The 27,193-nt window shown below is 49.3% G+C and overlaps 1 protein-coding gene across 1 annotated transcript in view; it reads left to right on the forward strand.

The window, feature by feature from the left end:
- Positions 1-1,264: 1,264 nt before the first annotated feature.
- MARCO (macrophage receptor with collagenous structure) overlaps positions 1,265-27,193 on the forward strand; it is a 35,384-nt gene continuing 9,455 nt past the window's right edge. Inside the window, exons 1-11 of the mRNA XM_080669001.1 lie at positions 1,265-1,507; positions 12,410-12,511; positions 13,327-13,548; positions 14,860-14,895; positions 18,246-18,290; positions 19,406-19,450; positions 19,742-19,840; positions 23,195-23,293; positions 23,400-23,435; positions 23,845-23,943; positions 24,034-24,096. Of these exons, the coding sequence (XP_080525127.1) occupies positions 1,399-1,507; positions 12,410-12,511; positions 13,327-13,548; positions 14,860-14,895; positions 18,246-18,290; positions 19,406-19,450; positions 19,742-19,840; positions 23,195-23,293; positions 23,400-23,435; positions 23,845-23,943; positions 24,034-24,096 (955 nt within the window). The 5' untranslated portion in view covers positions 1,265-1,398. The remainder of the gene's footprint in view (positions 1,508-12,409; positions 12,512-13,326; positions 13,549-14,859; positions 14,896-18,245; positions 18,291-19,405; positions 19,451-19,741; positions 19,841-23,194; positions 23,294-23,399; positions 23,436-23,844; positions 23,944-24,033; positions 24,097-27,193) is intronic.

The following is a 27,193-nucleotide window of genomic DNA, read 5'->3' on the forward strand; positions in this document are numbered from 1 at the left end:
GATTGAAACTATGGGCACCACTGGGACCTCTGCCTCATGGGACATTTTTTCCCTTTTCCTTTCTGCCATGCCACAGGGCAAAGAAAGTGAGTTAGCTGGCCGAGGCTCATCTCCCATCACTTCTCCTCCTCACCTTCCATCCCAGGTGGCCCAGACGCCAGGGTTCCCTCCTATGTGAGGCCGTGCTTGCCATTCCTCCTGCCTGGAGCCCTGTCTTACCTTGTTCTCCAGGTAAACCTGTGGTCATCCCGCTAAACCCAGATCTGATCGAAGCTCCTTGTGGTATTCCCAGCCCTGCCTCCCCCTCAGGCCATGTCCATCCTCTCCAGCGCTCCCATTCCCACCACACTTCACAGAAATCTTCTGGAATTCAGGTGTACCCACCTCCATCCTGCAGACTAGAGCGCCCCTTAGGGCAGAGGCTGTTTCCTTCATCTCCCTGGCACCCTGCATGGCCAGTGCTAACGGTGCTAACGGGCAGCAGTACCTTAGTGCTCATTGCCCACCAGGCACCTTGCCTGACTCATTCATTTAACCTGCATAATAATTATTACACTCTTTCCTATTTTACAAATGAGGAACGTAAGGCACCTAAAGCTGCAGTGACTTGCCCACAGTCATATGGCTGCTATGTGGAAGAGGGGAAATTTGAACCCAGGCATTCCAGCTCTCAGGGTCTGTGCCTTAACCACTGCCCCACACGACCTCCCCTCAAGTATCTCAGCTCTTACTGGGGCCAGAGCAAGCACATATGTGCACACATGGGACATGAGAACACTGTAAGGGGAAATGTAGCTGCCTGCTAAACCGTGTGGCACAGAGCAGTGCTCTGCAATACTAATGTGTACATACATCAGCTGGGTGTCGTGTTAAAGCACACGTCTACGTCAGACCTGAGACTTCATTTCTAACAAGTTTTCAGGTGCAGCCAATGCTGCCAGTCTGCGGCCCACACTTTGAGTGGCAAGGATGAACTCCAAGAGGAGAAGGAGACAGGGGAGGGAGAATTCAGTGTGGGCTGGAGAGGCCCTGGGGCAATGAGTTGGGTCTGGGCTTAGGTAGGAAAGGGGAGGTAGAGAACAGCCTTCCGGGGTCATCAGCGATCCGCTCTCAGGAGCCTGGGAGCACGGACTTGTGCCAAAAGCTGCCTGGACGCCCCTTGACAAGCAGCTGTACTAAGCAGGAGCTGCACACGTGAATGGCCCGTTTCTGGGAAATGCCTGATCCTGATCATGGCAGGAAACATTTTGCAAATTCAGAAGTCAGAGCCAAAGGGAAGTGCTCCGTGATCTACAACCAACTACCACAGTCAAATGGGAACAATCTTCCCCCAGTGGTTCCCCAGGAGGGTTGCATTTCTGCTGGCTCCAGGACTTTGACCCTCTATAAAGCTTAGCGATGGAACAAAAGGAAATTCTCAAGGAGGAAGAATGCCTAGCTAGCACTGGAGAAGCAGCTGCTCTGGACCAAACCATGTTCTCTACGATGGAGTCCTTTGAAATCAATGGTAAAGTACTACTCCCCAGTGACGACCTTGCCTGGTGAGGTAGGCTTTCTGTTGGTGATGAAGACTGGAGATGCCAATAGAAAGTCTGGGGTAGCACACAGACTCCCACTAATACATTTCTGGAATGTTCAATCGAGAATTTGTGTGACGCTAATAAAGGATGCTGTATTTTTAGCATATTGTGGGGTTTTTCAAGTTTCACAATTTCTTTCAATTGCATTTCTATAAGATTAATGTTAATGCTTATTATACGCACCTTCTTTTTATTAGTGTTTTGGTCTGACACACAGGTTGTGTGATGAAATGGCAATGCAAGAGGAATGAGAAGCTTCCACAGAATGGAAGCCAAGTGCTTCATATTTATTTAATGCATTCCTTTGAAATGTTTTAAGGTGACTGCTGTTCTAGCTGTTGTGTTGACTAGGGAGTGCTTTCTCTAGCTTCATATTTAGTTTGTTTAGGTTAAACTCAGATTTTAAAAATTCAGTCAACTCTGTTGTCTTTATTTATTTATTTTGCTCAGTGTTATGCGGGTGTTGCATTGTTTAAATCTTCTAGAATTTGTAGCATTTAAAGTCACAGGTGAGTGCTTCCCACAGGAAGCTCTGGTCTCCCATTCTAGAATATCCTCTGCAAATCATCTTCCAAGTTGATCAGCCTTTCCCACTCCCAGTCTTCCCTGGAATGACTGCAGCTCTGTCCGCTGGCCTCGGTGCCCCTCTCAGCCCGCATCTGCTTGTGCAGCTTGCTGGGTGGATTTACGGGGGGACAAAGATGAAGGGTCTGCTGTGCTGCAGTGCAGGAACCGTGCTTGGGAATGACTTTAATAACTGCTGGCTGTTCAGAACTTTGGGGAATGCAGCATTCTGGATATATGACTTCTAAGATACTGAAGTGTTCAAACAAAGTCAGCCGGTCAAACATATTCAGCACCTGCTACCTGCTGGGCATTGCACCCAGCACTGAGGAAACTGACACCAATAAACACAGCCTCTGGCCTTAGGGAGCCCACAGTCCTGTCGGCGGTGGCAGGAGGCTGGCAGGGTGAGCCCACCATAAACTACTTCTATACAGTTTACCCCCGGCTAGAACTGATACTTGCACAGGACATTACATTACAGATGAGCCTGGTGTGGGCCCTGGAGGTCAGAGCTGAGATTAATGGATAAAGGGGATTAGTTAGAAAATGGTGTGGTGGCTGGGATGGGGAGAAAACCATATGTGCAAGATATATTCGCAAGATATAAAATGCAAACAGCTCGATGTTGTTGGACCAAAATTGGGTGGGGAATGCTCAGTGGGGATTGAAACGAGGGCAAATTTGAAAGGGTTGAAGCTGGGCAGAGCGGTATTGGTGTGCATTTAAGATTACTCACCATCATAGATGGGGACAAGCTAGAAAGAGTAATGCTGAGGACAGAGGAGCATGGCAGCGACAGATGAGCAGCAGTAGTGAAGAAGGAAAGGGAGAGTGGTCTGGGGAAATATTAGAAGCCAAATCAGTGGGACTATAATGGTGGGACCCTGCAAGTGAGGGAGATGCAAGGGTCAAGGGTGAGTCTCAGATTTCTGACTTGGGTTGTGGATGACACTGACTAAACAGCTAACCAAGAAACAAAATCACTCCAGTTTGGATGGAAGGACTATTTTCCTGAATGCATTTATGACTGCCTGTCTTCTTGTACAGAGATCCTGGAACAAATGGAACTTTCTAGACGAGTGCCATTATGGACAGTAATCTCTATGGAGCTCTGTACTATAGCGACTCCTCAGGTCTGTCACATCACATGATTATCAGTTCTTGTAGTGTTGAGAGCAATTAAGACCTAGTCTCTCAGTAAGTTTGATCTTCATAACAGAGTTCTGTTGTCTATAATCACTGTACTGTGTATTGGGTCTCCAGGATCTACTTATCTACTTGTTGCAAGTATGTACCATGTCTTCCAGCCCCTCCACTTCAGTCCCTGGTAATTTATATTTATCTGCATCTATCTTTCCTCGTCTTTGAAGAACATTCTTCTTGACAGAGAAAACCCCCAAAAATAGAAGTAGAAAAGTTATAATTTTGCTTTTGTTTTTTTAAAATATTCACCTGAATATATGGTTTTATTGATTTTTTTAGAGAGAGAGGAAGAGAGAGAAAGAAACATCAATGTGAGAAACATTGATTGGCTGTCTCTCATATGGGCCCTGACTGGGGATTGAACCCAACAACCTAGGTATGTGCCCTGAATGGAATTGAACCTGTAACTTCCAGTGTATGGGATGACGCTCTAACCAACTGAGCCACCTGGCAGGGCTGTTATTCGTTTTAATTAACATTAAGCATTGGCTCCCAGCCATGGGCCTAGCTCTACAGATCATTAAAAAAATTTCCCAACACCTTAACCCTGGAGTCCATTCAGGGTCAGCCCTGATGATGTGACTACTATTTGTTCATGTCACTGTTCTGACTTTGTCCTTTGTTGTGTCACTATTTCTCAGCATCCTTTAAACATCTGGCTGTACTCCAGAAGTTTTTTTAAGCTTTATTTAGAAATAATTATAGATTCACGGAATGTTGCACAAAAATGTACAGGGAAGTCTCTGTGACCACCCCAAGTTTGCTCCGGTAATGACCTTTGGATTGCTGTGGTACAATATCACAACCTGGAAATTGGTATTCTGCAACCCACAGAGTTTATTTAGATTTCATTGGTTTTACATGCACTCATTTCTGGGTGAGAATATAGTTCTTTCCAATTTAATCATATGTGCATATCTGTGTAACCACCACCCAAAGGTACAGAGTGTGTGTTCAATCACCACAAAAATCTCTCCTGCTACTCCTTCGTAGCCACACATACTCCTCACTCCCCAATCAGCAATCATCTCCCACAGCCACTACTCAGTGTTCCGTTCCTATAATGTTGTTATTTAAAGACTGTTATATAAACAGAATTGCACAATATGTAACTGTTTTAGGATTGGCTTTTTCCCACATAGCATAATTCCCTTAAGATTCATCCAAGGTGATGTGTGTATCAATAGTTGGTTCTTGTCATTAATGGTTATTCCTTGATGTGAATGTACCACAGTTGAACAGTTCACCCATTGAAAGACACTTGGGTTGTTTCTAGTTTGGGCTATTACAGATAAAGCTGCTATGACTATTAGTAAACATTTTTGTGTGAGCATGAATTTTTATTTCTGTAGGATAAATGCCCAAAAGTGCAATTGCTGGATTCTAAGTGTGTGTTTGGTTTGCAACAAGCAGCTGATTTATTTTTCCAGTGTGGATGTAACATTTTACATTCACACCAGCAATGTACAGCTGATCCCATTTCTTTGCATCCTTTCCAGCAATTGGTATTATTACTATTTTTACTTGAGCCATTCTGCTAGAAGTATGACAGTGATACCTCATTGTAATTTTAATTTGCATTTTCCTAGTGGCTAATGATGTTGAATAATTTTTGTGTGTTTATTTACCATTCATGCACTCTCTTTGGTGACATGTCTCTTCCTGTTTTTGCCAATGTTCTAATTATATTGGGATTTTTTATTGTTTACAAGTCCTTTGCTGCATATGTGGTATGCAAATATTCTCTCCCAGTGTGTAATTTGTCTTTTCATTCTCTTTAACAGAGTCTTTTGCAAAGCAAAATTATTTAATTCTATTGAGGTCCAACTTGTCAATTTTTCTTTTCTTGAATGTGTTTTTGGTATCAAGTCAAAGAATTCTTCATCTGAGGGTCTTCTCCAAACCTTAATCCTAAAAGGTGTAGAGTTTCACATTTTAAAGTTAAGACTATGGCTTACTTTGAGTTGACTTTTCTATAAGATGTGAAGTTTAGGTCAAGGTTTTTGTTTTGCTTTGTTTTGTGGTGTGTGTTTTGTTGTGGTTTTTTTTGCCTATTGATGCCCAATTGCTCCAACACCTTTTGCTGAAAAAGCTATCCTTCCATTAAATTACTTTTGCCCCTTTGTCAAAATCAGTTGGGTATATTTGTGTAGATCTATTTCTGTCTTGATTACTGTAAATTTATTATAAGCCTTAATTTCAAGTTCACACATTTTATTCTTTGTTTTCAAGATTATTTTAGCTATTCTATGGCTTTGCCTTTCTATTAAATTTTAGTATAAGCATATCTATATCTACAAAAAACCTTGCTGGACTCATATAGGAATTGAATCACATTTACATACATTTAAAGAGAATTTACATGTTTACTATATTCAATATTACAATCCATGAACATGGCATGTTGCTACATTTATTTAAGTCTTTTGCTTTATTTTTTTAAATCAAGATTTTGTAATTTTCAGCATATATTCTACACACTTTGTTAAATTATATCTAAACTAGGGGCCCAGTGCACGAATTCATGCACCTTGAAAGGAACTGTGGGCTGTGAAGCTGCAGTGGGCACAGGGGCAGGTCTTGTCCCATCCTCTGCACCCCTGCCCGGCCCCTCCCTCTGCACCCCTGCGGCCCCCCGGTTCCCTGTCTGCTGGCAGCCCTGCTCCCGTCACCATCGCTCCCACACGCTGATGGTGCCAGCCCCACTTGCACCTGCTGATGGTGCAGAACGATTGGGGCTGGCACCAGCAGTGGGTGCAAGTGGGGCTGGTGCCATCAGTGGGTGCAAGCAGTGGCTGCTGGCCCTGATTGCCCTTCAGGATCAGGGGGAGGTGGAGAAGCCCTAAGGGTCGATCAGGCCAGCAGCCGCCACTGGCACCTGCTGATGGCACCGAGCAATTGGGGCCAGCGCCAGGTGCCAGCAGCGGGTGCAAGCTGGGCCGGTGCTGGCAGCAGGTGCAAGCGCTGGGTGGGACCACAGCGCAGGGGAGCAAAGAATTTTCAGTAACCACCAGAGGCTCTCCCCGATGATAGCGACAGGCACCCTGCCTTGGTCTGGCACCCTCACTCACCTGCTCCACCATCCCACCATGGCCAACACCTGTCATGTTCACGCGCACCCCCTGGTGGTCAGCGCACATCACAGCAACCAGTTGTTCCACTGTTCGGTCTATTTGCATATTAGGGATTTATATATATATACTAGAGGCCCAGTGCATAAAATTCGTGCACTCAGGGGGTCCCTCAGCCCGGCCTGTGCCTTCTTGCAATGCGGACCCCTCAGGGGATATCTGACTGCTGGTTAAGGCTCAATCGGGCCTAAACTGGCAGCTGGACATCCCTCTTGCAATCCAGGGCCACTGGCTCCTAACCACTTGCCTGCCTCCCTGCCTGATCGCTCCTAACCACCTCTGCCTGCCTGCCTGCCTCATCGGCCCTAACTGCTCACCTGCCTGCCTGATCACCCCTAACTGCCTCTGCCTCGCCCCCTTCCCTCCCTCCTCCCCCCCCCCCCCCCCCCCCGCTGAAGCTTCATCCAGACAGATATCCGGAATGACATCCGGAAGATCGTGCAGCTGTCCAGTCTAATTAGCATATTATGCTTTTGTTATTATAGATAGATATTCTGTTTTCTTTGGAGTGATTGTAAATGCCATCGTGTTTTAATTTTTATTTCCACAGGTTTGTCAGTAGTTTGTAGATATGTGATTGAGTAAGAGAGTGAGAACAGACATCCTCATCTTGTTCCCAATCTTAGGAGGGAAGTGTCTGTCTCACCATTATTTATCAAATTAGCTTTAGGTTAGAAAAAGCTCTTAATTGATGTTGCGGGAATAAAACAGTCACTCGGAAATGCATTGATAAGGCACTTTACTTCTGCAGAAGGATGCTGCAACTAGCAGCAAAAATAGGCAGCACAAAGCAAGGGAGTCTGCTTCCCTTTTATCCAGGACAGTTACTGCACTGACCCCAGATTGATTTAAGGGCGTAGTTTCACAATCTGGTATGAATGTCTAACCCAGTGGTTCCCAGCCTTTTTGGGCCATGCCCCACATAAGCATCTCTAAAATCCTGAGGCCCCCCCTTCCCCATGACATATAATTCTTATTATTTAAAAAGTGAACTATTCACATGGGGGAAACCTAAAAGACCATTAGCTTGGTCTAAACAAGTTTCCAAAGAACGTGACATCCATGAAAGAGAAAAATAAAAGAACAAAAGGACAGTTGAAGTACTGAGGAAGAAATCACTAAGAAATTGTTAAAAAATAATAATAATATGATGTGATATGAAAAAATTTATACTAATAAAAGGGTAATATGCTAATTAGTACAGACATCTTCCGGATGTCCTTCCGGACAAAGCCACAGTGGTAGGGGTCAAGGCAGAGGCGGTTAAGGGCTATCAAACCAGCAGGGGAAAGCAGTTAGGGGGCCATCAGGCTCGCAGGGGAGGGCAGTTAGGGGATGATGAGGCTGGCAGTGGAGCAGTTAGGGGGCAATCAGGCTGGCAGGCAGAGGTGGTTAGGGGTGATCAGGTTGGCAGGCAGAGGCAGTTAGGGGCGATCAGGCTGTTAGGGGAGCAGTTAGGGCACCAGGCTGGCAGGCGGAGGTGGTTAGGGGTGATCAGGCAGGCAGGCAGGCGAGTGGTTAGAAGCCAGCAACCCTGGATTGTGAGACGGAGCAGGCCAGGCTGAGGGATCCCTCCATGCACAAATCTTGTGCACCGAGCCTCTAGTAGCAAATAAAGTTTCAAAACATATAATAGAGAACTGAAATGCATAAATATGTCACTATATTATTATACTGTATATGAGGCCCCTAGAACCATAAGAAATGCAAAAAATTCTCTGTTAATAACTCATTCTTGAATTGCCCCCCTTAAAAATCAAACTGCCCCCCTATGGGGTGTGTGCCCCAGGTTGGGAGCCCTGGTCTAACCTGAGGAGGGCGGTGCAGCAGGGATGGGGGCTGTTTCAAATGCCTTGCAGGGAAGTGGTACAAAACTACTGGTATATCTTTGTCTCCCACAGGAATGTTTGTAGTGTTAACTACCTGCTAAGCTTTAACTGCTGCCAGAAAACGGGAAGCACTATGCCTTTGTCTTTTCCAGGAAGGGAAGCCCGGATTGATTTGAGTACAAAATGGAGGGGAGGTTATAAAAGGGAAATGTAGTTAATATCTAAACTATAACTTTTGATAGAAAAGACTTCCTAATCCTTACATTTAAATATTTTGTAGATGTTCCTTTTTTTAAAGTTAAGGAAGTTCTCTATTTCTAGTTTTCTGAGAAGTTTTATTATGAATTTATTATTATAAGAGTTGAGATTATGAATTATAATTATGAGAGCTTTATTATAATTGTATTTTGTCAACTGCTTTTTCTGCATCAATTAGGTGATTATGTAATTTTTCTGCTTTAGTCTGTTGATTTGGTGAATCATATTGATTGATTTTTGTATATTGAACCAGCCTTGCATATCTAGAAATCCCATTTAGCCTTGATATATGAATTCTTTTTATACATTGCTTGACATGGTTTACTAATACTTTATTGAGAATTTTTGTGTCAAATTTCATGAGAGACATTGATTTTTTTTTTTCTTTTCTTGTACTGTCTTTGCCTCATTTTCATGTCAGAGTATTCCTGACCTAAAAAAAAAAAAAAAAAAAAAAGAGTTAGGAAGTACTCTCTACTCTTCTATTATCTATAGGAGATTGTATAAAAATAATGCTTATTCATTATTAAAGTTTTGTCAAGATACTCCAATAAAATCACCTGAGCCTGGTTATTTCTTTTTCAGAAGTTTTTTAATTAAAATTAAATTTATTTAATAATTACAGGTATTCATACTATCTATTTCATATTGACTGAGTTTTGATAGCTTATGTTTTTGAGCAATTGACCCTATTTCTTCTAAGTTGTAAACAGAGTTAGTAATTTCATTATTTTCTTTTTAATGGCTGCAGGATCTGTGGTAATATCCTCTGTTTTATTCCTGATATTATGATTTGTACCTTTTTAATAAAATCTTTGTCAGTCTTGCTAGAGCTTTATCAATGTTAATGATTTTATTCAAAGAACCAGCATTTTGTTTTGTTAATGTGTATTTTTGTATTTCTATTTTAAATCTAATTGATTGCTGCTTTGATCTTTTTTTTTAATCCTTGCCCAAGGATATGTTTATTGATGAGAAAGAGAGAGAAAGAGAGAGAGAGAAAGAGAGAGAGAGAGAAACATCCTTCAATTGGCTGCCTCCTGTATGTGCCCTGATTGGAGATGGAACCCATAACCTCAGTATGTGCCCTGACTAGGAATCAAACCCTCAATCTTTTGGTGTATGGGACGATACTCCAACCAACTGAGCCACCCAGCCAGGACTGCTCTGATCTTTGTTATTTCCTTTTTTCCTGGTTGCTTAGGATTTACTTTGCTCTTCTTTTCTAGTTTCTTGATGTTGGAATTTAGTTTATTGATTTGAGATCTTTTCTCATTTGTAATGTAAGCATTTAGTCCTATAAATTTCCTCTTGGTGCTGCTTTAGCTATATCCTATAATTTGATATGTTGTATTCTCATTTTCATTCAGTTCTTTTTTGTGTTTTGTTTGTTTAATTTTCTTTGAGACTTTCTCTATGACCTTTCCATTATTTAAATGTGTTTTGTTTGTTTGTTTTTTAACTAAAATAAAATAGAAACAGACTCATAGATAGAGAACAGACTGGCAGCTCTCAGAGGGGATGGGGGTTGGAGGGTTGGGTGAAAAAGGAGAAGGGATTAGGTTAAAAAAATACCAGCTCATAGAGACAAACAAGAGTATGGTGAAAGGGGGGTGGGAGAGGTAGAAGAGAGTGTGGTGGGATAAATGATTATGGAAAGAGACTTGACTTGGGATGGTGAACACACAATACAATACTAGTATACAGATCATCTATTATAGAATTGTACACCTGAAACCTATATAATTTTATTAACCAATGTCACCCTAATAAATTACATTAAAAAATAAAATAAAATAAATGAAAGTCTTTAAAATTTTTTTCAAGTGTTTTGGGGATTTTCCTATTGTCTGTATGTTATTGGTTTCTATTTTTATTCCAGAGAACATACTCTATATGACTTCGTTTATTTTACATCTTGTTGAGGTTTGGTTTATGACCCAGGATATGGACTGTCTTAGTGCATGGAAAGAATGTGTATACTGCTGTTGTTGTGTGGGGTAGTCTATCAATGTTGATTAGATCCTGTTGCCTTGTGGTGTTCAATTCTTCTATGCTTGTGCTGATTTTTTGCCATCAACTGCTAAGAGTGAGTTGTTAAAGTCCCCGATTATAATTGTGGTTTTATCTATTTCTCCTTTCACTTATATCTATTTTTACCTCATGTGAATGGAAGCTCTATTTTTTGGTTTCTTGTAAATAGTATATAGTTGGATCTTTGCCAATTTCTATTAGCTATAACTTCTCTTAGTTTTTGTTCATCTGAGAACCTTTTTATTTCCCATTCATTCTTAAAAAGTATTTTCTTGGACATAAAATTCATGGTTGATAATTTTTTTTCTTTCACCACAGGGAAAAAATAAATGGCACTTCCACTTGATCTCCATGGTTTCAGATGAGAAATCTGTTATCATTCAAGTTGGTATGCCTTTATAGGCAATGTGCCATTTTTCTCCTGGCTGCTTTTAAGAGTTTTCCTTTTACTTTAGATTTTTAATTTTCTTTTTATCTAGATTGTTTGTTTGTTTGTTTGTTTGAATTTTACTTGTGATGTATCTTAGTATTGATTTTTTTGCATCTATCATGATTGGGTTTTCTCAATTTCTTGAATTTGTAGGTTTATGTCTTTCACTAAATTTGAGAAGTTTTCAGCCAACATTATTTCTTTGAATATTTTTTTCAACCTCACACTCTTTCTGGGACTTAAATGGTATCAATATTATGTATTTTGTTATTGATTCAAAGGTCTCTAAGGCTGGGTTTGTGTGTGAGAGAATTGTATGTTTTTCAGATTGGATAATTTTAATTATTTTATTATTTAGTTTATTGATCCTTTTTTTGTCATGTGTATTACACAGTTGAGGAATGTCCATGGAGAATCATTCATTGCAGAAAGCAAGGTGCTATATTATATTATAATATGATATCATTTATGTAAAATTAAAAGAAAAGTAACTGGACTTAGGAGTATATGGGTATTAAGTTTCTTAGAGCAAGGGGAATGGGAGGAAGGGCACACCCCAGAATGCTAACCAAGCCCACCTCCTCAGTTCGGAGCTCAGGGGGTTGAGGGAAAATCATTAACTCTTGTAATGCTCTCTATATTGTTTAATTATATTAAGATGGTTTTTTATATATGTTTTATTGATTTCAGAGAGGAAGGGAAAGGGAAAGAGAGATAGAAACATCAATGATGAGAGAGAATCATTGATCAGCTGCCTCCTGCATGCCCCACACTGGGCATTGAGCCTGCAACCCAGGCATGTGCCCTGACCGGGAATCAAGTCATGACCTCCCAGTTCATAGGTCAATGGTCAACCACTGAGCCACTCTGGCAGAGTATATTAAGAATGTTTTACTGTTATAACTGCAAAAGCTAAAGACAAAGAAAACAATGGCCTGGACATGAATTCCAGGTCTGCATCTTAAAACCTAGTAGGTTTTTCAACTTCTCCAAACCTTTTTTCTTGTTTATAAAGTGGGAACAATGATCCTCCTCTCTGGGTTTTAAACAAACACATCGATGTACTAATTCACCTGATAAACATCTTCGGAGAACCCCCTGTGGCCAGGTGCTGTGCCACCAGCTTAAGGACGACCCTCTTCCATTTATGATACGTGTCACGGGGGTTTGTTCGCTTGGCCATAGAAATGAATGCACCACAATGGCACTTCCTGTGCTGGGGCAAGAGGGAGGGTTTGAGGGTAGTAGGCCTTTGGTGTCCTCTCCACTCAACTTTACCGGGAGCCCTCTGCTCACTCACACAGAGGGGATTCCGGCCGCTGTGGGGCCCCTGCTCCCCACCCTTGACAGCAGCCACCTTCCCCCGGGTTGTTTCAGATCCAATGCCCAACAAGAGAAATGGGGTGAAGTGCTTCTTGATCATGGTGGTCACCTACCTGATTCTGCTCTCCGCGGGCACCGGGCTGCTGGTGATGAAAGGTAATGCAGGCTTGATCCCATCTGGTCCCTCTGAGAGTGACCGAACATGGCCCTGACCCACAGAGCTGCAGCTGAGTGCAGAGCCCTGGGGCCCCTGCTGCCCCTGCTGGAGGTGGAAGGGGGAAGAGTGTGTTGTGTTGCAAATGTGTGTGTGTGTGTGTGCATGTGCGTGTGTGTGCGTGTGCATGTGCGTGTGTGTGTACGTGTGCGTGTGAGAGAGAGAGGAGAGAGAAAGAGGAGAGAGAACGCACACGGGAGCCTATGTGTCCAAAGCAGTGAAAGGTGCAATGCTCTCACATGGTGTGCCGTGAGCACCTTGCATCAAGGTTCCAGCCTCTGAGCGGGAAGGGGCTTTGCTGATCAGTGTGCGTTTCAACATGACTTGACTTTCAAAGTGTTCCAGTCCAAATGTGAAGTTCATGAAGCAACTCCACCAGCAGACACCGAAGTCACGCAGGAACAGTGTGTGCCTGGATGCCACAAACACATGTCGCATGCACATTCAGGTCACACATGAATAAGTCAGACCAGCACAGTAGTTGCCATGCATTCACGCTCAGAGCAGGCACGTGACACTGTGGGTACGTGAGTGTGAACATGTAATGTCATGCCTGCGTGGAGCACACACGTGCAAGGTATATAGCTAAAGCTCTGTGCCCACATGGTCCTCACAGCATAGGACATGTGTTTGTCTTCAGGGCCCACAGGAGTTATGCACCTGCAACATAAGCCGGTCAGGAATGGGACCAAATGCTTAAATGCCTGGGGCTTTAATGTGGTCATAAAAGAATGCTGTGGGGCGGGTGGGTGTCTAGTTCTGTATCTGCAGGAGCAGTTCAGGGCCCTGGAGATGCACTTTGACAATGGAACGCTGGCCGCTGAAGACAGCCCGTCCTTCGCCTCACTCTGGTCGCAGCACAGCCCTCCGCTGCCTGTGGGGGCTTTGAGGCTGCAGGTGCTGCAGGCCCAGCTCAGCCAGGTCCGCGCCCGGCAGGAGCACCTGCTGCAGCAGGTGGACAACTTCACCCGGAGCCCAGGTTTGGCCGCTCCCCTCTGGATTGGGACTCCTCAGATGAGGACGAGAGAGTAGGAGCTGCTAGTTCATGGGCCCTTCCCAAGGGGGTTTTGGGCCTGAATTTCATTCCCTGGCAAGATCTTCCCAAACCCTGGCCTGGTATGGAACCCTGGGGTTTGAGACATGGGTGAGAGCCATCTGAGAGGGACATGAAGCTGCAAGTCCCATGGGTGGTGGGAGAGTGGGGCCAGGAACATAGGAGCCACAAACCTGTCCAAGCAGAGTGTGACCTCAGGAGCTAGCGCCTGAAGCAACCAGCCACAGGCCGAGTCTGAGTCACAAAGCTGTCAGCCTGATCCAGAATGTGTCTGAAGTCGGGTAAGACACAGAAGCTGGGGTACCTCCTGGGACCCTATCCATACATACAAGGAATACTGGCCCATGGCTGGCAGAAAGTCCTGGTGCACACCAGGCCAGTGCAGGTGGTGGGGGGACCGTGGAGGGGAAAGGACAGCTGGGCCTGCAGGGAAGACAGGTCGGCTTAGCAGGTAGGGCCACAGGCAGGAGGAAGTGGAGCCAAAGGGGTCCCCTTTCCCCTGGCCCCTTCTCTCAGGCTGTCCTAGAGTGGAAAGGGCTAATCCAGGCACATCCAGCTTCTAGGTGCGATCTGGCTGCCTCAGGGCTGGCACTATTGCTTAGAGCCCGGGGCCTTGCTTGTGTCTGGGTGTGCTGGGGCCTAGGAGGTGAGCCTCTGCCAGGGGCCATGCCCACGGACCACGTGCCAGACACAGGAGCCGAGGGCAGGACCGGGAGAGGCTGCTGCCTCCCTAGTGAGCAGAGATGAGAGCCCAATGGGGACGCGAGGGGAAGGGACAGTGGGGCAGAGGGAGTCCTGAGGATGCGAGGGGAGGGAACATTGGCCAAGGAGCAGAGCCCAGGCTCTAGCGCTCAGACACAGGCTGGTCCCTCTGCCCCTTGAGAGGTGAAGGACTATCTCTGATCATACGAGGCCCTTTCTTTAACCCGAAGCACTTGCCCAGCTGGTTGGGCTTCATGGTCTTCTGATGACGTGGGGTGCTCTTTGGGGTCCTGCACTCTGGGACTCGCAGGCTCTCCTGTGTAGACCAACTAAACATCTGGCCCTTCATAAGGACTCGTCCTGAAGAATGCTGGGCTCGGCTCTTGGGACCCAGTGCCCCTGCCCGCAGTGCTGCATGCCCAGAGGGCGGTCTGGCTCCTGTGGCCCAGTGCCCCGGCCTGCAGTGCTGCTTGCCCAGAGGGCGCTCTGGCCGCACCACAGCTCTGGCTGCAACCCTCTCTCCTTCCCTCGCAGAGCTCCTTGGGACCAAAGGTGAACGTGGCGCTCCAGGTGGGTTCATTTCCACTCTGATCCCCTGCCCTCCCGCAACCTTCTCCCCCAGCCCCGTGGCCGGTGCCTTTCTTGGCTTCCACACCTGACCCCAACTTACCTTCCCTGGGTCCCCACCGCCTCTCCATCAACCCCTGGTCCAATGGGAAACGGCTCCCCGCCAAACATCACTCCAAATCCAGCCTTGGCTAAGAGAGCCCAGTGCATCCCTCAGCGGGCCTCTCCCCCAGGGCCCCAGCTTCAGCAGGTCACCTTCTTCGTCTCCCATCACTGCTCTTTCCAGGCCCTATTACCTGACACCTAGCACTCAGCGTGCCTCCGGCTGTGGCCACCGTGATGACGGGAGGCAGCCTGTGGGTCAGGCTGGCCTGCCTGGGTCCTAGGTCCACTACCTGCATGGCCTTGAGCCAGTTATTAGTTTTTCTGGACCTTTGGCTGCTCACCTGGTAGGAAATAATGGAGATAAATGTTCGCCATCGCAGGGTTGCTATAAGAGTCAAGGAAGGTGACATGAAATGTCTGACAGTAACGTGCTCTCTGAGGACGGAGCCTGGGCTTAGCTGCCTGTGCTTCCTACCTCAGCACACACAGTTACACACACACATACACACACACACAGTCCAGTAGCTGAGTGGTAGAAATTTCATCTTGAAAATAAACGTACACAACGTTGTCAGGCAGAACTCTTTGGCCTCATAATTTTTCAAGTGTGGCCCCGATCTCACCACTGACCTGGGGGGAGTGCTGAGTAAGCCTTGCTAGTGGCAGCAGCCTGGGCTTGGACTACGGGACCTCTCAGGAGCTGGGTGGCCTTGAACGTGTTGCTTCCCGCTCTGAGTCTGCGTCCTTCCCTAGAAGGTGGGGATAAGGATGGGACCTCTGGACTGGTGTCAGGTAAAAGGATGAATGGAACAGTGCTCAGCCCAGTGCCCAGCTCCAAGTAAGCACTCGCTGGTGTTGTTACATTTGCTTCATTGTTGCTGCTGTTGAGAAGGTTCAATGATCTCATGCTCAGATGCCCCCGCCGGATGAATGGGGCCCCTCTGCTCTAAGGACAGGCTGTTCCAAACTCCAGGCACTTTGCTGACAGAATCCATGCTTAAACTTCTTCAACCAGTGGGTTTGGTCAGACCCTTAAAATCTGCTCCATCACCCGCCCTAGGCATGGAGCCCACCTTCCCCACACCAGGGTGTGGACAGGCTCCCTCTGGCCCTCTCTGTCTCTCTATAAATATATATGTTTATGATCTCCACTGCTATGTCTCAGTGTCTCTCAATCTCTGACAACTTCTATCTCTGTCTTTCTCTCTCTCTTCCCACTCTCTCTTTGGAGCCAGAAACCAGAGGCAGGAAACAGCAATTGCAGCAGCACGAGCTGCAGAAGGTCTGGGCCCCCTCTCACGCCCACCTGCCTTCCCAGGTCCTCCACCCCCTTGGTTTCCCCCACCCCCGGGAGGCTGTGGCCGCTCCCCTCCACCATGGCCTGCCTTGCCTGGGCAGGGCTCCCCAAAGAGGCATCCTGCTAGAAAGCCCGATGGAGACCAATAGGTGGCCAGAGAAGATTGGGGGGTTGGGGGGAGGGGATGCAGTGCTTGGCCCAGGCTTCCAAAAACACAGCTGGGAAGGTGGAGGAGGGGCAACTGCACCTAAGTCAGGCTCTGGGGAAGGTAGTGGTCCCCGGTGCAAAGAGCACGGAGGGGACTCACCTCCCCAGGCGCCAGGCCAGGCTCCCGAGCTGCCTCTCAGCTGAGACGAGGGAAGCAGGGGCCCAGGCAGAAGGAATCCGAGCGCAAGGCCCTGTGGTGGGAAGGGAGTTTGGTGACTCAGGAAAGCTAGTGCCTGCAATGCAAGAGCAGGAGAAATATGGGTGGGAGGGTGGGGAGCGGCGGGGACTAGGCTGACTCGGGATGGGGTGGGCCCCTGGTTAAGTGAAGGCACATTTTGTCTGTGCTTTGCTGATTCTCACACTAACCCCGAGTGGCTGTTGCTGTCATCCCCATTTCACAGAAGAGGAAAGTGAGGCTCAGAGATATTATAAGAATTCTAGACATGATTTAAAGTACACAGAAGGATGCGTGTAGGTTATATGCAAATACTTCACCACTTTATATAAGGGACTTGAGCATCCATGGGTTTTAGTACCCACGGGGGCCCTGGAACCAGTCCCCCTTGGATGCTGAGGGGCAACTGTAGGAGCTTCTCCACCGTGGTGCCCTGGCATGGGCGCAGGCATTGCCATTAGGAAATCCCAGATCTTTGGCCTCTTTCCAAATGTGTCACCTCAGGCAACCCCCCCTGCCTCTCAGAAAGTCATTCTTCTCTGTGGGGATGTGGGGATGTGCTATGGCCTGAATGTCTGTGCCCCCCGGCCCCCTCCCCCCAAATGCATATATTGAAAGTCTAATGCCCAAGGTGATGGTGATGGTATTAGGAGGCGGGGCCTGTGGAAGGGGACTAGGTCACGAGAATGGAGCTCGGATGAGTGGGACTACTGCTCTTACAAAAGAGACCACAGAGCATCCTAGTTCCTCCCATCATGTGAGAACACAGCCGAGGTCAGCTGCCTGCAGCCGGCAGGGGCCTCACCGGGCCTGGCCTTGCTGGCACCCAGGTCTTGCCCTTCAGAGTCCAGAACCTTGAGAAATGGATCTGTTGTTTCTGAGCCGCTGGTCCGGGTGCTTGGTTTCAGCAGCCAGGCGGACTGAGGCAGGACAGGAGTCCTGTCCGTCCTGCCCACGAGCCGTGGAGAGACTGGAGCCGCATAGCAGGCGACCCTTGGAGAGAGAGAGAGCTGCATGCGCGTGCAGCAGTGATGGTGCCACGTGCCCCGACCTGCCGCATGTTCCGTGTGGCCACCCTGTGACCACCTCGGGGCAGCCCTGTGGAGCTGGTATATCAACATCAATTTACTGACCAGGAAGGTGAGGCTCAAAACCACGGGTGACTGGCACGAGGTCCCCCTGCTGCTGCGGGCCCAGGTGTCTGGCTCAGAGCCCTAGGGATGCCCCCTGCACCCCTGCGCCTTGCCCGCCAGGCCATGGGCTCCTTGCGGGAAGGAGCGCTGTGTTGTTTTCTTCCGCACCATTTGGCTGGTCCTGAACGCTCAGTGTGTTGAATGAACAATGGCATTGAGTGGCATTGGACACCCACCTTGTTGGTTGGCTCATTGCTGTCTCTGCTCCTTTTCCTCAGGTCTTCCAGGTCCCAAGGGCCTGGCATTCACGGCTGAGAAGGGGCCAGGGCGGCCAGGGATACACTGGAGCCACTGATACCCGCCCCTTGTCTCCTGGCCCATAGTCCCCTTTCTCCTCCTTGTCCCAGTGACATGCTGAATGCCTTTTCCTTTCCAGGCCCCCCAGGACTCCCAGGCCTGCCAGGAATCAAGGGAGAGGCGGGTAAGTGGGGGCCAGTGTGTGTGCCAGCACCCACAGCAGGCTCTCAGACCAACACTCGGCAGGCCCTGTGTGCTGGAGGCCAGTTCAGTGGGTTACCCTGGCTGGACTGGGAGTGCTGAGAAGAACCCTGTGTTGTGGGGACATGGGGGGAGGGCTCTGATGAGGCTGGAGGGGGTGGACGCTCCAACCTCTTCCTCAGGGCTCAGGCGTCCAAGCCTCTGAGCATCACTGGGGAGCCAAGCTCAGTGGCGTAGCAGGGACTCCAGGGTCAGACACATCTGCCTGCAACATGCACTAGCTCTGTGATGCTGGGAACATTCTCTTACCTTTCTGAACCTCAGTTTCTTTGTCTGTAAAATGGGGATATGTGTGCTTCCAAGGGTCACTGGGGGATTAGCAGTAATGATGAAAAGCCCACGATTGTTTCTCTCTTTTAGGCTGTAGCCTAAACCTGCCCAGCACCTCACAAATGACCATGGCATAGCTGGGGCAGAGAATGTGGGGAGCTCGGCTGCACCCCCCACCAGGGAAGGGGGAAGACCGAAATGTCAGAGCCAATGACCCTTACAGTCCAGTCCACTCTCCACTCAGACTCTCCAACATCCCCATCCCTGGAGGGGCTGAGGCTGCTGAGATGTAAAGAGGATAAGACGTTGTTAGAGAAGGAGCTGAGGGGAGGGTTGCCAGCAAGGGCAAGTACACAAACCAACAGTCACTAGGCCTCTGGGCCACTGTGGCAGGAAGAAACACCAGCAGTTATGGGAGGGAAATTTGTTAGCAAATAAAATCTTTTTGGAGGAACTAACTTGGGAGAGGAATTTAATAGGATCCCAAAGAGTCTCCCATTCTACGTCTGCAGCAGGGGTTTTCCAGGGAGGTTTTCAGGGGGGAGGGTGGGCAAACAATGGGAGGAATTGATGGTGCAGTGAGGAACCTATGCAGGCGGCTGCACACCACATGCTCACACAGGCACGCACATGTGCCTCTGTGTGTGCATGTGAAGAGGAGACACAGAGACAGAGAGAGAAAGAGACTTGCCCAAGGCAGGGCCCAGAATGCCTGCTGATTGAAGACCCCAGACCACAGAGTGACTGACGCGTCCTCCTTTCTCCCAGGCCTCCAAGGACCGCAGGGTGCTCCAGGGAAGCCAGGAGCCGCTGGTAACTTGTGCTTTCTCTGTTTGGAATCAGTGATGCACGGGCCCAGGCACCCATCCGTTGTCCCCTTCCCCTCCGCTCCTCCCCAGCCCCAGAGCATTGGCACCCTCCTACTGTCCTCTTCTCCTGAGTCTTACTGGGCCACTGTGAGATTACCCACGAGATGAGCTACACACCCCAGACTTCCTCTGGGGATGCCCTTCTCTTCTCCCCAGAATGCCTCCTGCCCACCGCCCAGGAGCCCATGCCCAGAAGGATGCTGGGAGCCCACCTCACTGGCCGTTCCCTCCGCAGGCACCCCAGGACAGAAGGGCAGCAAAGGCGATGGGGGTCTCATTGGCCCAAAAGGGGACACTGGTGCTAGGGGAGACAAAGGAGACCCTGGCCTCCCAGGTAAGGGCCTTGCTGGGTGTGGGTGACGCTGGGAGGCCTGGGGGCCTGGGCCCCACTCAATGCAACCATATCTGTTCAGTGCCTACTGAGGGCGGGGCTATGCTCTGCCTACCAGCATTCTGGGATGGGAGATGTGGTAGCTGCCATCCAGATGAGCCAAGGGCAGGAATGTGACATAAGAGCAATGCAAAGGGGCAACATGTTGCACCAGGTGGCACCTGGGGACAGGGCAGCTAGGAAGTCACAGGAAAAGAAAGTGAGGTGCCAAAGTTGGTCCTGAAGTGGGCGTAGGGAAGGCGGGAGCCTGGGGGGGCAGTAGGCAAGGGCTGACACCCCAGAGCATTGACACCTTCCTACCGTCCTCTTCTCCTGAGTCTTACTGGGCCATCGTGAGATTACCCATGAGATGAGCTACACACCCCAGACTTCCTCTGGGGATGCCCTTCTCTTCTTACCAGAATGCCTCCTGCCCACCTCCCAGGAGCCCATGCCCAGAAGGATGCTGGGAGCCCACCTCACTGCTCTCTCTGGAGCAGTGCTTCTCACGGCCTCGGGGAAGAACTATCCTGGGTGCTTGTTCAAAATGCAGACCGGGCCCAGCCGCCTGCCGTAGGGACCCTGGAGGTCGAGGAGCCAGGGCTGGGAGCAATGCCCTGGGGCTCTGGCCTTGACGGAGCCCGGTGCTCCTTGTCACGTGGCCTCTTTTGTGGCCCCTCAGGTGGCTCTGGAGTGCAGCAGGTGAACAAGGGCTGCAGGGCTCGCGGCCTGGCTGCCATCGCGGCTCTGCGCCTGTCCATCTGTGTGACGAGGCACATGACTTCGCCTGCTTAGATATGAGTTTTTCATTTCAGAAAAAAGACAGTAATTCCATTAAAATAATAATAATTAAATTACACACACCTTGCAGGATAGTTATAAGGGTTAAAAATCATGTTTTCAAACTGCCACATGGTTGACACTAAAAAAGTGACAATCGTTACTAATAGTCGTGTTAGTGATCCTGTAAGATGGGAAGGGAAGACTCTGTTCCAAGATCAGACAGATCTAGTTCCAATGTGGCTCACTAGCTGTGTGACCTTGGACAAATGACCTAACCTCTCTGAGCCTCAATTTACTCACCTAACCAAAGAGGGGAACAGCAGTAGCCTTTAATGAGGATTAATTACAACAGGAATATAAGACATAGAAGAAATGTGATTCTGTCACCGCAAACTGAAGTTACTTACATGATAAGAAACTAGGTACACTTGCCTTGGGGAGAGAGCCCTTGGCAGGGCCACCAGCCACCCACAGATCTTAGGAAGGCACTTGTGGAAGAGAAAATGGACTCGCTCTAGTGGTGCCCAGCAGAACAAGGACCGATGGGCAAAGGTTTCAGGAGAAGCAATTGTGCCGGAGTGAGGGAGGAAGAGCCAGGTAAGGCTTGGGCTGCCCCTGGTGAACTGAACAGACGAAAGCTTAGGGAACAGCTGCTGCTGGGATGGGAAAACGAGGTGCTGAGTTCTCCCAGGTGGGACTGCAGAGGGTCCTTGCATCAGGCGGATGGTGGACAGTTGGCCTCTAAGGTTGGTTCCCAAGGTGGCACTCTGATCTCTCTTTGCAATAGGAAAGGGAGGCCCAAACTTTTCTCAAGGTGGCACTGCCAGACCCAGAGAGGGGGCAGCAGCCAGGCCTGTGTGCTCCAGGCCTGTCCCAAGGAGTCTGAGCATCCTGTTTCCCATCCCACTCACCACTGCCCCATAGGAGGGCATCATGTCCACACCCCGGCACAGCCTGGGAACACTGTGGTTAGCGAGGGGAAATGCGGCAGTTTCAGTTCTTCGGAAATCAGACTCTGGCCTGCCCCTCCTCTGCCCCTGATCTCCCAGGACCACAAGCCCTCCTACCCACTGCTTGCCCCACCTGGGGGACAGGGCTAGCCCGCCACGTGCAACCTGCCCTGGTGGTACTGAGCTATGTCCCAGCAGACAGTGGTGAAGTCCCAGGGGACACGCTCCATCGTTAGCTGTGATTGGGAAGGTCTGGGGTCAGACCCAGCTGTGATTGCTCAGTTGGTGCCTGGTCTTTCCCCGGGCGCTGCTCTGCTTCTAGGGTTGTCCCCTCTGATGGAAACATGGAAGTCATCCACCGCAGGCCCAGGCCCAGGCCACGCCCAGAAACCCCATGCAGCCCCTCAGCGGTCACAGCATGGTGGTCCTGGCTGGCCCAGAGCGGTGGGGCCCCAAGCAATTCCTCCAGGGAAATCATTTCTGGAATCTTCTAACGAGTGCCCTTTGGCCCTTGTGCTCAAGTGAACACTCTGAGTGACCAAGAGCTGCCTTCTCGCTGTCTGTATCAAGCCTGCTGTAAAGCTGTCAACTCTAACCAAGCTCTTCACATTTGTTTTGTCTTCCATCGAGAAATAATCATTCTTTAAGTACCCGAAGCATCTCCAAGAACCTGATTTTCCGGCCTTGTCCCTAACATCACTCAAAGCTTAGACTGAGATAGGTTTGTACAAACTGCATCTCTCCTCCTCTTTACCAGGGAGAAAGCCTCTGGCCTCCTGGGCCCTCTCCAGCTCTGATATCATACATGAATGGTATGGAGGCTTTTAACCGATTCTGTCCCCATAGGCCAGCCCCAGGGCCCGAGGGAGTTGCTTGGCTGGGTCTTTGCTGATGGTGGGACTTCAGCAGCTTCCTGAACACCAGCCAGCCCATGGGTTCTAGCCCGTGAAGAGCCAGCCCACGTGGTGCACTGGCAAGGGCCATGCAGCCTGCTCCCAAACCCGACTTGCCATGTGGGGAGGGGTTGATGGGTCCTGCCCTGTGAGGAGCTGCCCTCAATTGATATGCATCAAGCACTGGCAGGAAAAAGGAGGGAGCAAAGGAGGATCGAGGAGTGGACCGGCTGGGGCAAGCCTTGAATGCTGATGACAAGTGGAAAATTTGAAACCTTGGGCACAAGGAAAACTGATGGCAGGAGCACTGGCAGGAAAATGAGCTGCTGCAATGTTTTTCTCTCCATCGATGCTTCACAGTTTTGATGCTCAGCATTTGGGGCCTGCCTTTTGGAATATTCAGATTTCAGTTTGGGAGGCTTGAAAAAATAATTCCGCACGTGAGCCGGGCAGCATGAGTTGAGCCTGGGCTGTGGTCCCTCCCAAGGAGATCTGAGCACTGATCTGGGCCCATAGACCTAGACCTTCCACTGTCCATCAGCTAGGCCAGGTCATCTCATCCATTTCTGATGAGTTTATGGCTGTCTCTGAGGCAGCTGTCGTGTCTTTGAGGGCGACGAGATGTGTCAGTGGGACCTGGTGCCCAGGCTCGCCCTCTTTCCAGGCCTGACTCTGACTCCTTGGTTTTTTAGGAAGCAAGGGGAGCATGGGCGTGAAAGGAGACATGGGGGTCATGGGGCCCCCTGGAGCCCAGGGCAGTAAAGGGGATGCTGGAAAGCCAGGCCCTCCAGGTAAGAGGCTGCATGGTCAGGTCCACGGGCTTCTACATATTACATTTATTTTCCCTGGAAGGCTGAGCGACAGGAAAAAATCTCTAAAAGTCCTTCTTAATTGTAGGTGTGGCTGGAATTCCTGGAATCAAAGGAGATCAAGGTAAGAACTGTAGGAATGTGGGCACCATGCCAGCTCCCACTATCCCTGGGCCAAGTCAAGTGCAGGGCCTGCCTCCAGTACTGTATCCCATCGTGGTATTAATGCAGAGCATCTGCTTCTAAAGCCTGCCCCTCCCCAGAGGAGCAACGCAGCCGCATCACTGATGCTCCTCTTTAGGGCTCACCCTCTGCCATCAGGGCGGGGCTGGACCTTCGTGGCCCAGCTTCCTAGCAAGTCCCCAAGCTGAGACTGTAATTCCCCCACTGCGAGGGCTGCCTCTTGGCTTCCAGGGAACACATTAGGTGTTAGGACATCCACGTGTCACTGCTGAGAACAGAGGTGTGCGGAGGGGACGGCAGCCAGGCCCTCTGCTGGCCACCCAGCCATGCAGTCATGACTTAACTTTCAGGACCACCTGGAGCAGAGGGTCCTCGAGGCCCTCAGGGTGCAGCAGGATCCCCAGGTGCCAAGGGTGAGCCTGGCAGTGCTGGAGCCACTGGGCTAACAGGTGAGGTCTCTTCTGGTGGTTGGCATGGGGAGTGATGTCTGAAGGTCCATCTACCCAGCTCTTATGCTCACGGTGACGTCTGTTGTCCAGGACCACCAGGGAGACCAGGGAGTCCAGGACCTGACGGCATGAAAGGAAGCAAGGGAGACACAGGTGACAGAAGGTGTGGGTAGGCGGGCAGGCGGTGATGGATGGGACGGAGGACTGGCTCCCTGCGGGCTCACCAGGAGGCAGAGCGCCACCTGTATGCTGCCCTGTGAAGGTCCTAGGGCTGTTCTTCCTCTGCCCAGGGTTCCTTAAAGGCAGGGGTCCTCAAACTTTTTAAACAGGGGGCCAGTTCACTGTCCCTCAGACTGTTGGAGGGCCGGACTATAGCTAAAAAAAAAAACTATGAACAAATTCCTATGCGCACAGCAGGCCTGGGACGAGTCGGTGGCTAAGCAGGACAGGCAGCGGCACCTGGAGGGCCAGATAAATGTCCTCGGCTGGCCGCATGTGGCCCACGGGCCGTAGTTTGAGGACATCTGCTTAAAGGCCTTGAATGCCACGACCAAACCTCTAATGTCCCAGAGGAGAGCAAGGCACCTTGGCCATGCTGTCCCCCTGTTCTGCCTTCCAACTGTGGGCATGGTTTCCACTCTCCCCTGCTGACCTGAGCGGGGCCCCAAGGGCCAGGGATTCGAGCATGGGGTGTCAAGAAATCCCTTCTTGCATATTCTCCCAGGGTTCTCAGGCTGGGAAGAGCAGCCCACAGCAACTGAACTCACAGAGGCTACTTTCTAAGCCACTGTGCCACCTTAGCTACGTTATAGACTGTCATGTCAATTTAGTCTGTGTTATAAACCATCGTGCAAACTTGGTCTAGCTTATAAACCATCACACCAATGCGGTCTAGTCTGTACACCACTATGCCAGTTTTATCTAGTCCAGGGGTGGGCAAACTTTTTGACTCGAGGGCCACAATGGGTTCTTAAACTGGTCCGGAGGGCCGGAACAAAAGCATGGATGGAGTGTTTGTGTGAACTAATATAAATTCAAAGTAAAGGAGCGGAGGTGAGAGCAAGAGAACCGGATAGAACAGCCGGATCCGGCCCGCGGGCCATAGTTTGCCCAAAGCTGATCTAGTCACTACTCAAGTCTGGACACCTGCAATGGTCTAGAAAGTTGGGGCCACCGTGTTAGGTGCTGGCTCCTGCCCTCAGACATACGGGTTAGTACAGACTTGCTATACTGTGTCAGGCACACTTTGATGTGGACATTTGCATGGAAAATAGTCACTTGCCATTTAGAAAACTGGGTGCAGGCCAGGAGGTGCGGTAGCATGTGGGGCTGTGAGAAAGGGCTGCCTGTCTGCCAAGGATGTCTGTGGGCAGCCTGCTGCAGTCCCCTCCTCTGCCAGGTCCTGCTGGTATTAGCAAACCTAGATGCCCTCACCACAGGGCCATGCTATGGACCCACACCAGAGGCAGGACCTCTCAGTTTTCATTGAGCAAGTGGTTGACTGATTAATTCCTTAAACAAATGTGACTTAACCCTGCTAAATGCTTCAGGTTAGCAGTGGCTGGGGTCTGGTGGGGGTGGCGAACTGCAGTCCAGTGCAGGGGCGGTGTAAGAGCATGAGCTGAGTCTTGGAGGATGAGTGGCGCTCAGACATGTGCAGGAGGGGAAGGGAAGTCTAGAGAGAGGACACAGAGTCACTGAAGTCAGTGCAGGAGGGGAAGGCAAGCCTAGAGAGAGGACACAGAGCCGGTGAGTCATGGAGGAGAGAGGGCTCTGTAGGGTGTATCCCTGGCACCTGGTTGGTGTCTTGGGTTGGGATGTGGAGCTCTGGTCCAAGGGATGGGTGAGGCCAGCTCCTGGTCAGCTTTGGACTTTGGGCCTTTGACATCTGAAGGTTGTTGGGAGCCATGGCACAGGCAGCTCCTATGCCCACTCTTCTTCCAACCCATCCAGCCTTGGAGCTGCTTTCTTTCTCACAGACTGTGTGTCAGTACAGGAGGAGCTCTGCTACCTGAGGCCACCTGAGGCCACCTAAGGCCACCAGCAAGGTCTCACCTTCCAGAAAGACTCCATCTGGGTGCAGCTCCCCTTTCTGATCCTATACCTCCCTTTTTCCTGAAGATCTTAGGGTGACTGATTTTGGCACCTGAAGCTGTCTTGCCTTTAAGTTTTCTGCTTGGCTTCATGGAGATGATGGCTTTCCTCCCTCAGTTATAAACAGAGAGCATCCCTTCACCTCCCCCCATCCCGCCTTGCTAGACTAAGCAAGAATATTTGTGCTAAAACATGATTTTACCCAAAGGGGTGCTGTGCCCACTGTCTGAGAGCAGGAACCCTGCCCTGCACCCTGCATCCTGGAGCATTTGCGTAAGAGCAGCTCCTGACCGTGAGCACTCTCAGGACAGCCCAATGGGCTACGCACTCTTGTGAGGGCTGTTTCACAGTAAGAGAGGCAGCCTGGCTGGCCCAAAGCTGGGGCTTTAGCCATTACACTTTATCATACCATCTCCCTTCCCCATCAGCGCACTCTGATGAGTGACACTTACCCTCCAACCCAGTCCAAAAGGATGAGAGCAGAAGCTGCAGCAGCCTCTTCCACTCTTAGAAGGAAACCTGAAGCTCTCAGGCCCTGTTTTGGCTTTTTCTCATTCACCCACAACCCCATCCCCAGTTTAGCCCAGTCTGGGACCATTTTCACTTCATCATCGAGTCCTTGTCTATTCATTGGGCACCCTTCCAGGGACCTCCATCCATCAGACTTAGTGGTAAATACCAATCAGGCAAATTCCAGCTGCCCAAGTAAACATGGTAAATGACAGTTTCATTTTGAGGCATGTGATAATTACAACTTAAGTAAACTTGCATAGATTTCCCACACAAATCCCAATGATTGCCTTGAACAAGTAGCTGATGGTCCACATGAACATCTCAGAAGGGAATTCCACAGATAGGACCATATCTGGCCCATCAGAGCCAGGTTTAGATATCATCCTAAAGGAAAAGGTTAATGGACTTTGGGGGAGGTTAGCTTTCTGAAGTGGGAGAAGGAAGGATGGGTGGAGAGTGGTGGCCAGATCTCACCATGGAAGATAATGCAGACTTTTCAATGTCAGGACATCGGTATTCCCCAAACAAGAGGTCCTATGGGGTTTGTCCAGTTTTGATTCTATCAAACCCATTTTTCAAACTGATGTATTTTTCCCATTTTGTAAATAAAATCATTAATCTCTCAAGAGGATATCTGGCTGCA

Source organism: Plecotus auritus (assembly GCF_963455305.1).
Source record: "Plecotus auritus genome assembly, chromosome: 5".
In the NCBI taxonomy this organism is placed as follows: Eukaryota; Metazoa; Chordata; class Mammalia; order Chiroptera; family Vespertilionidae; genus Plecotus; species Plecotus auritus.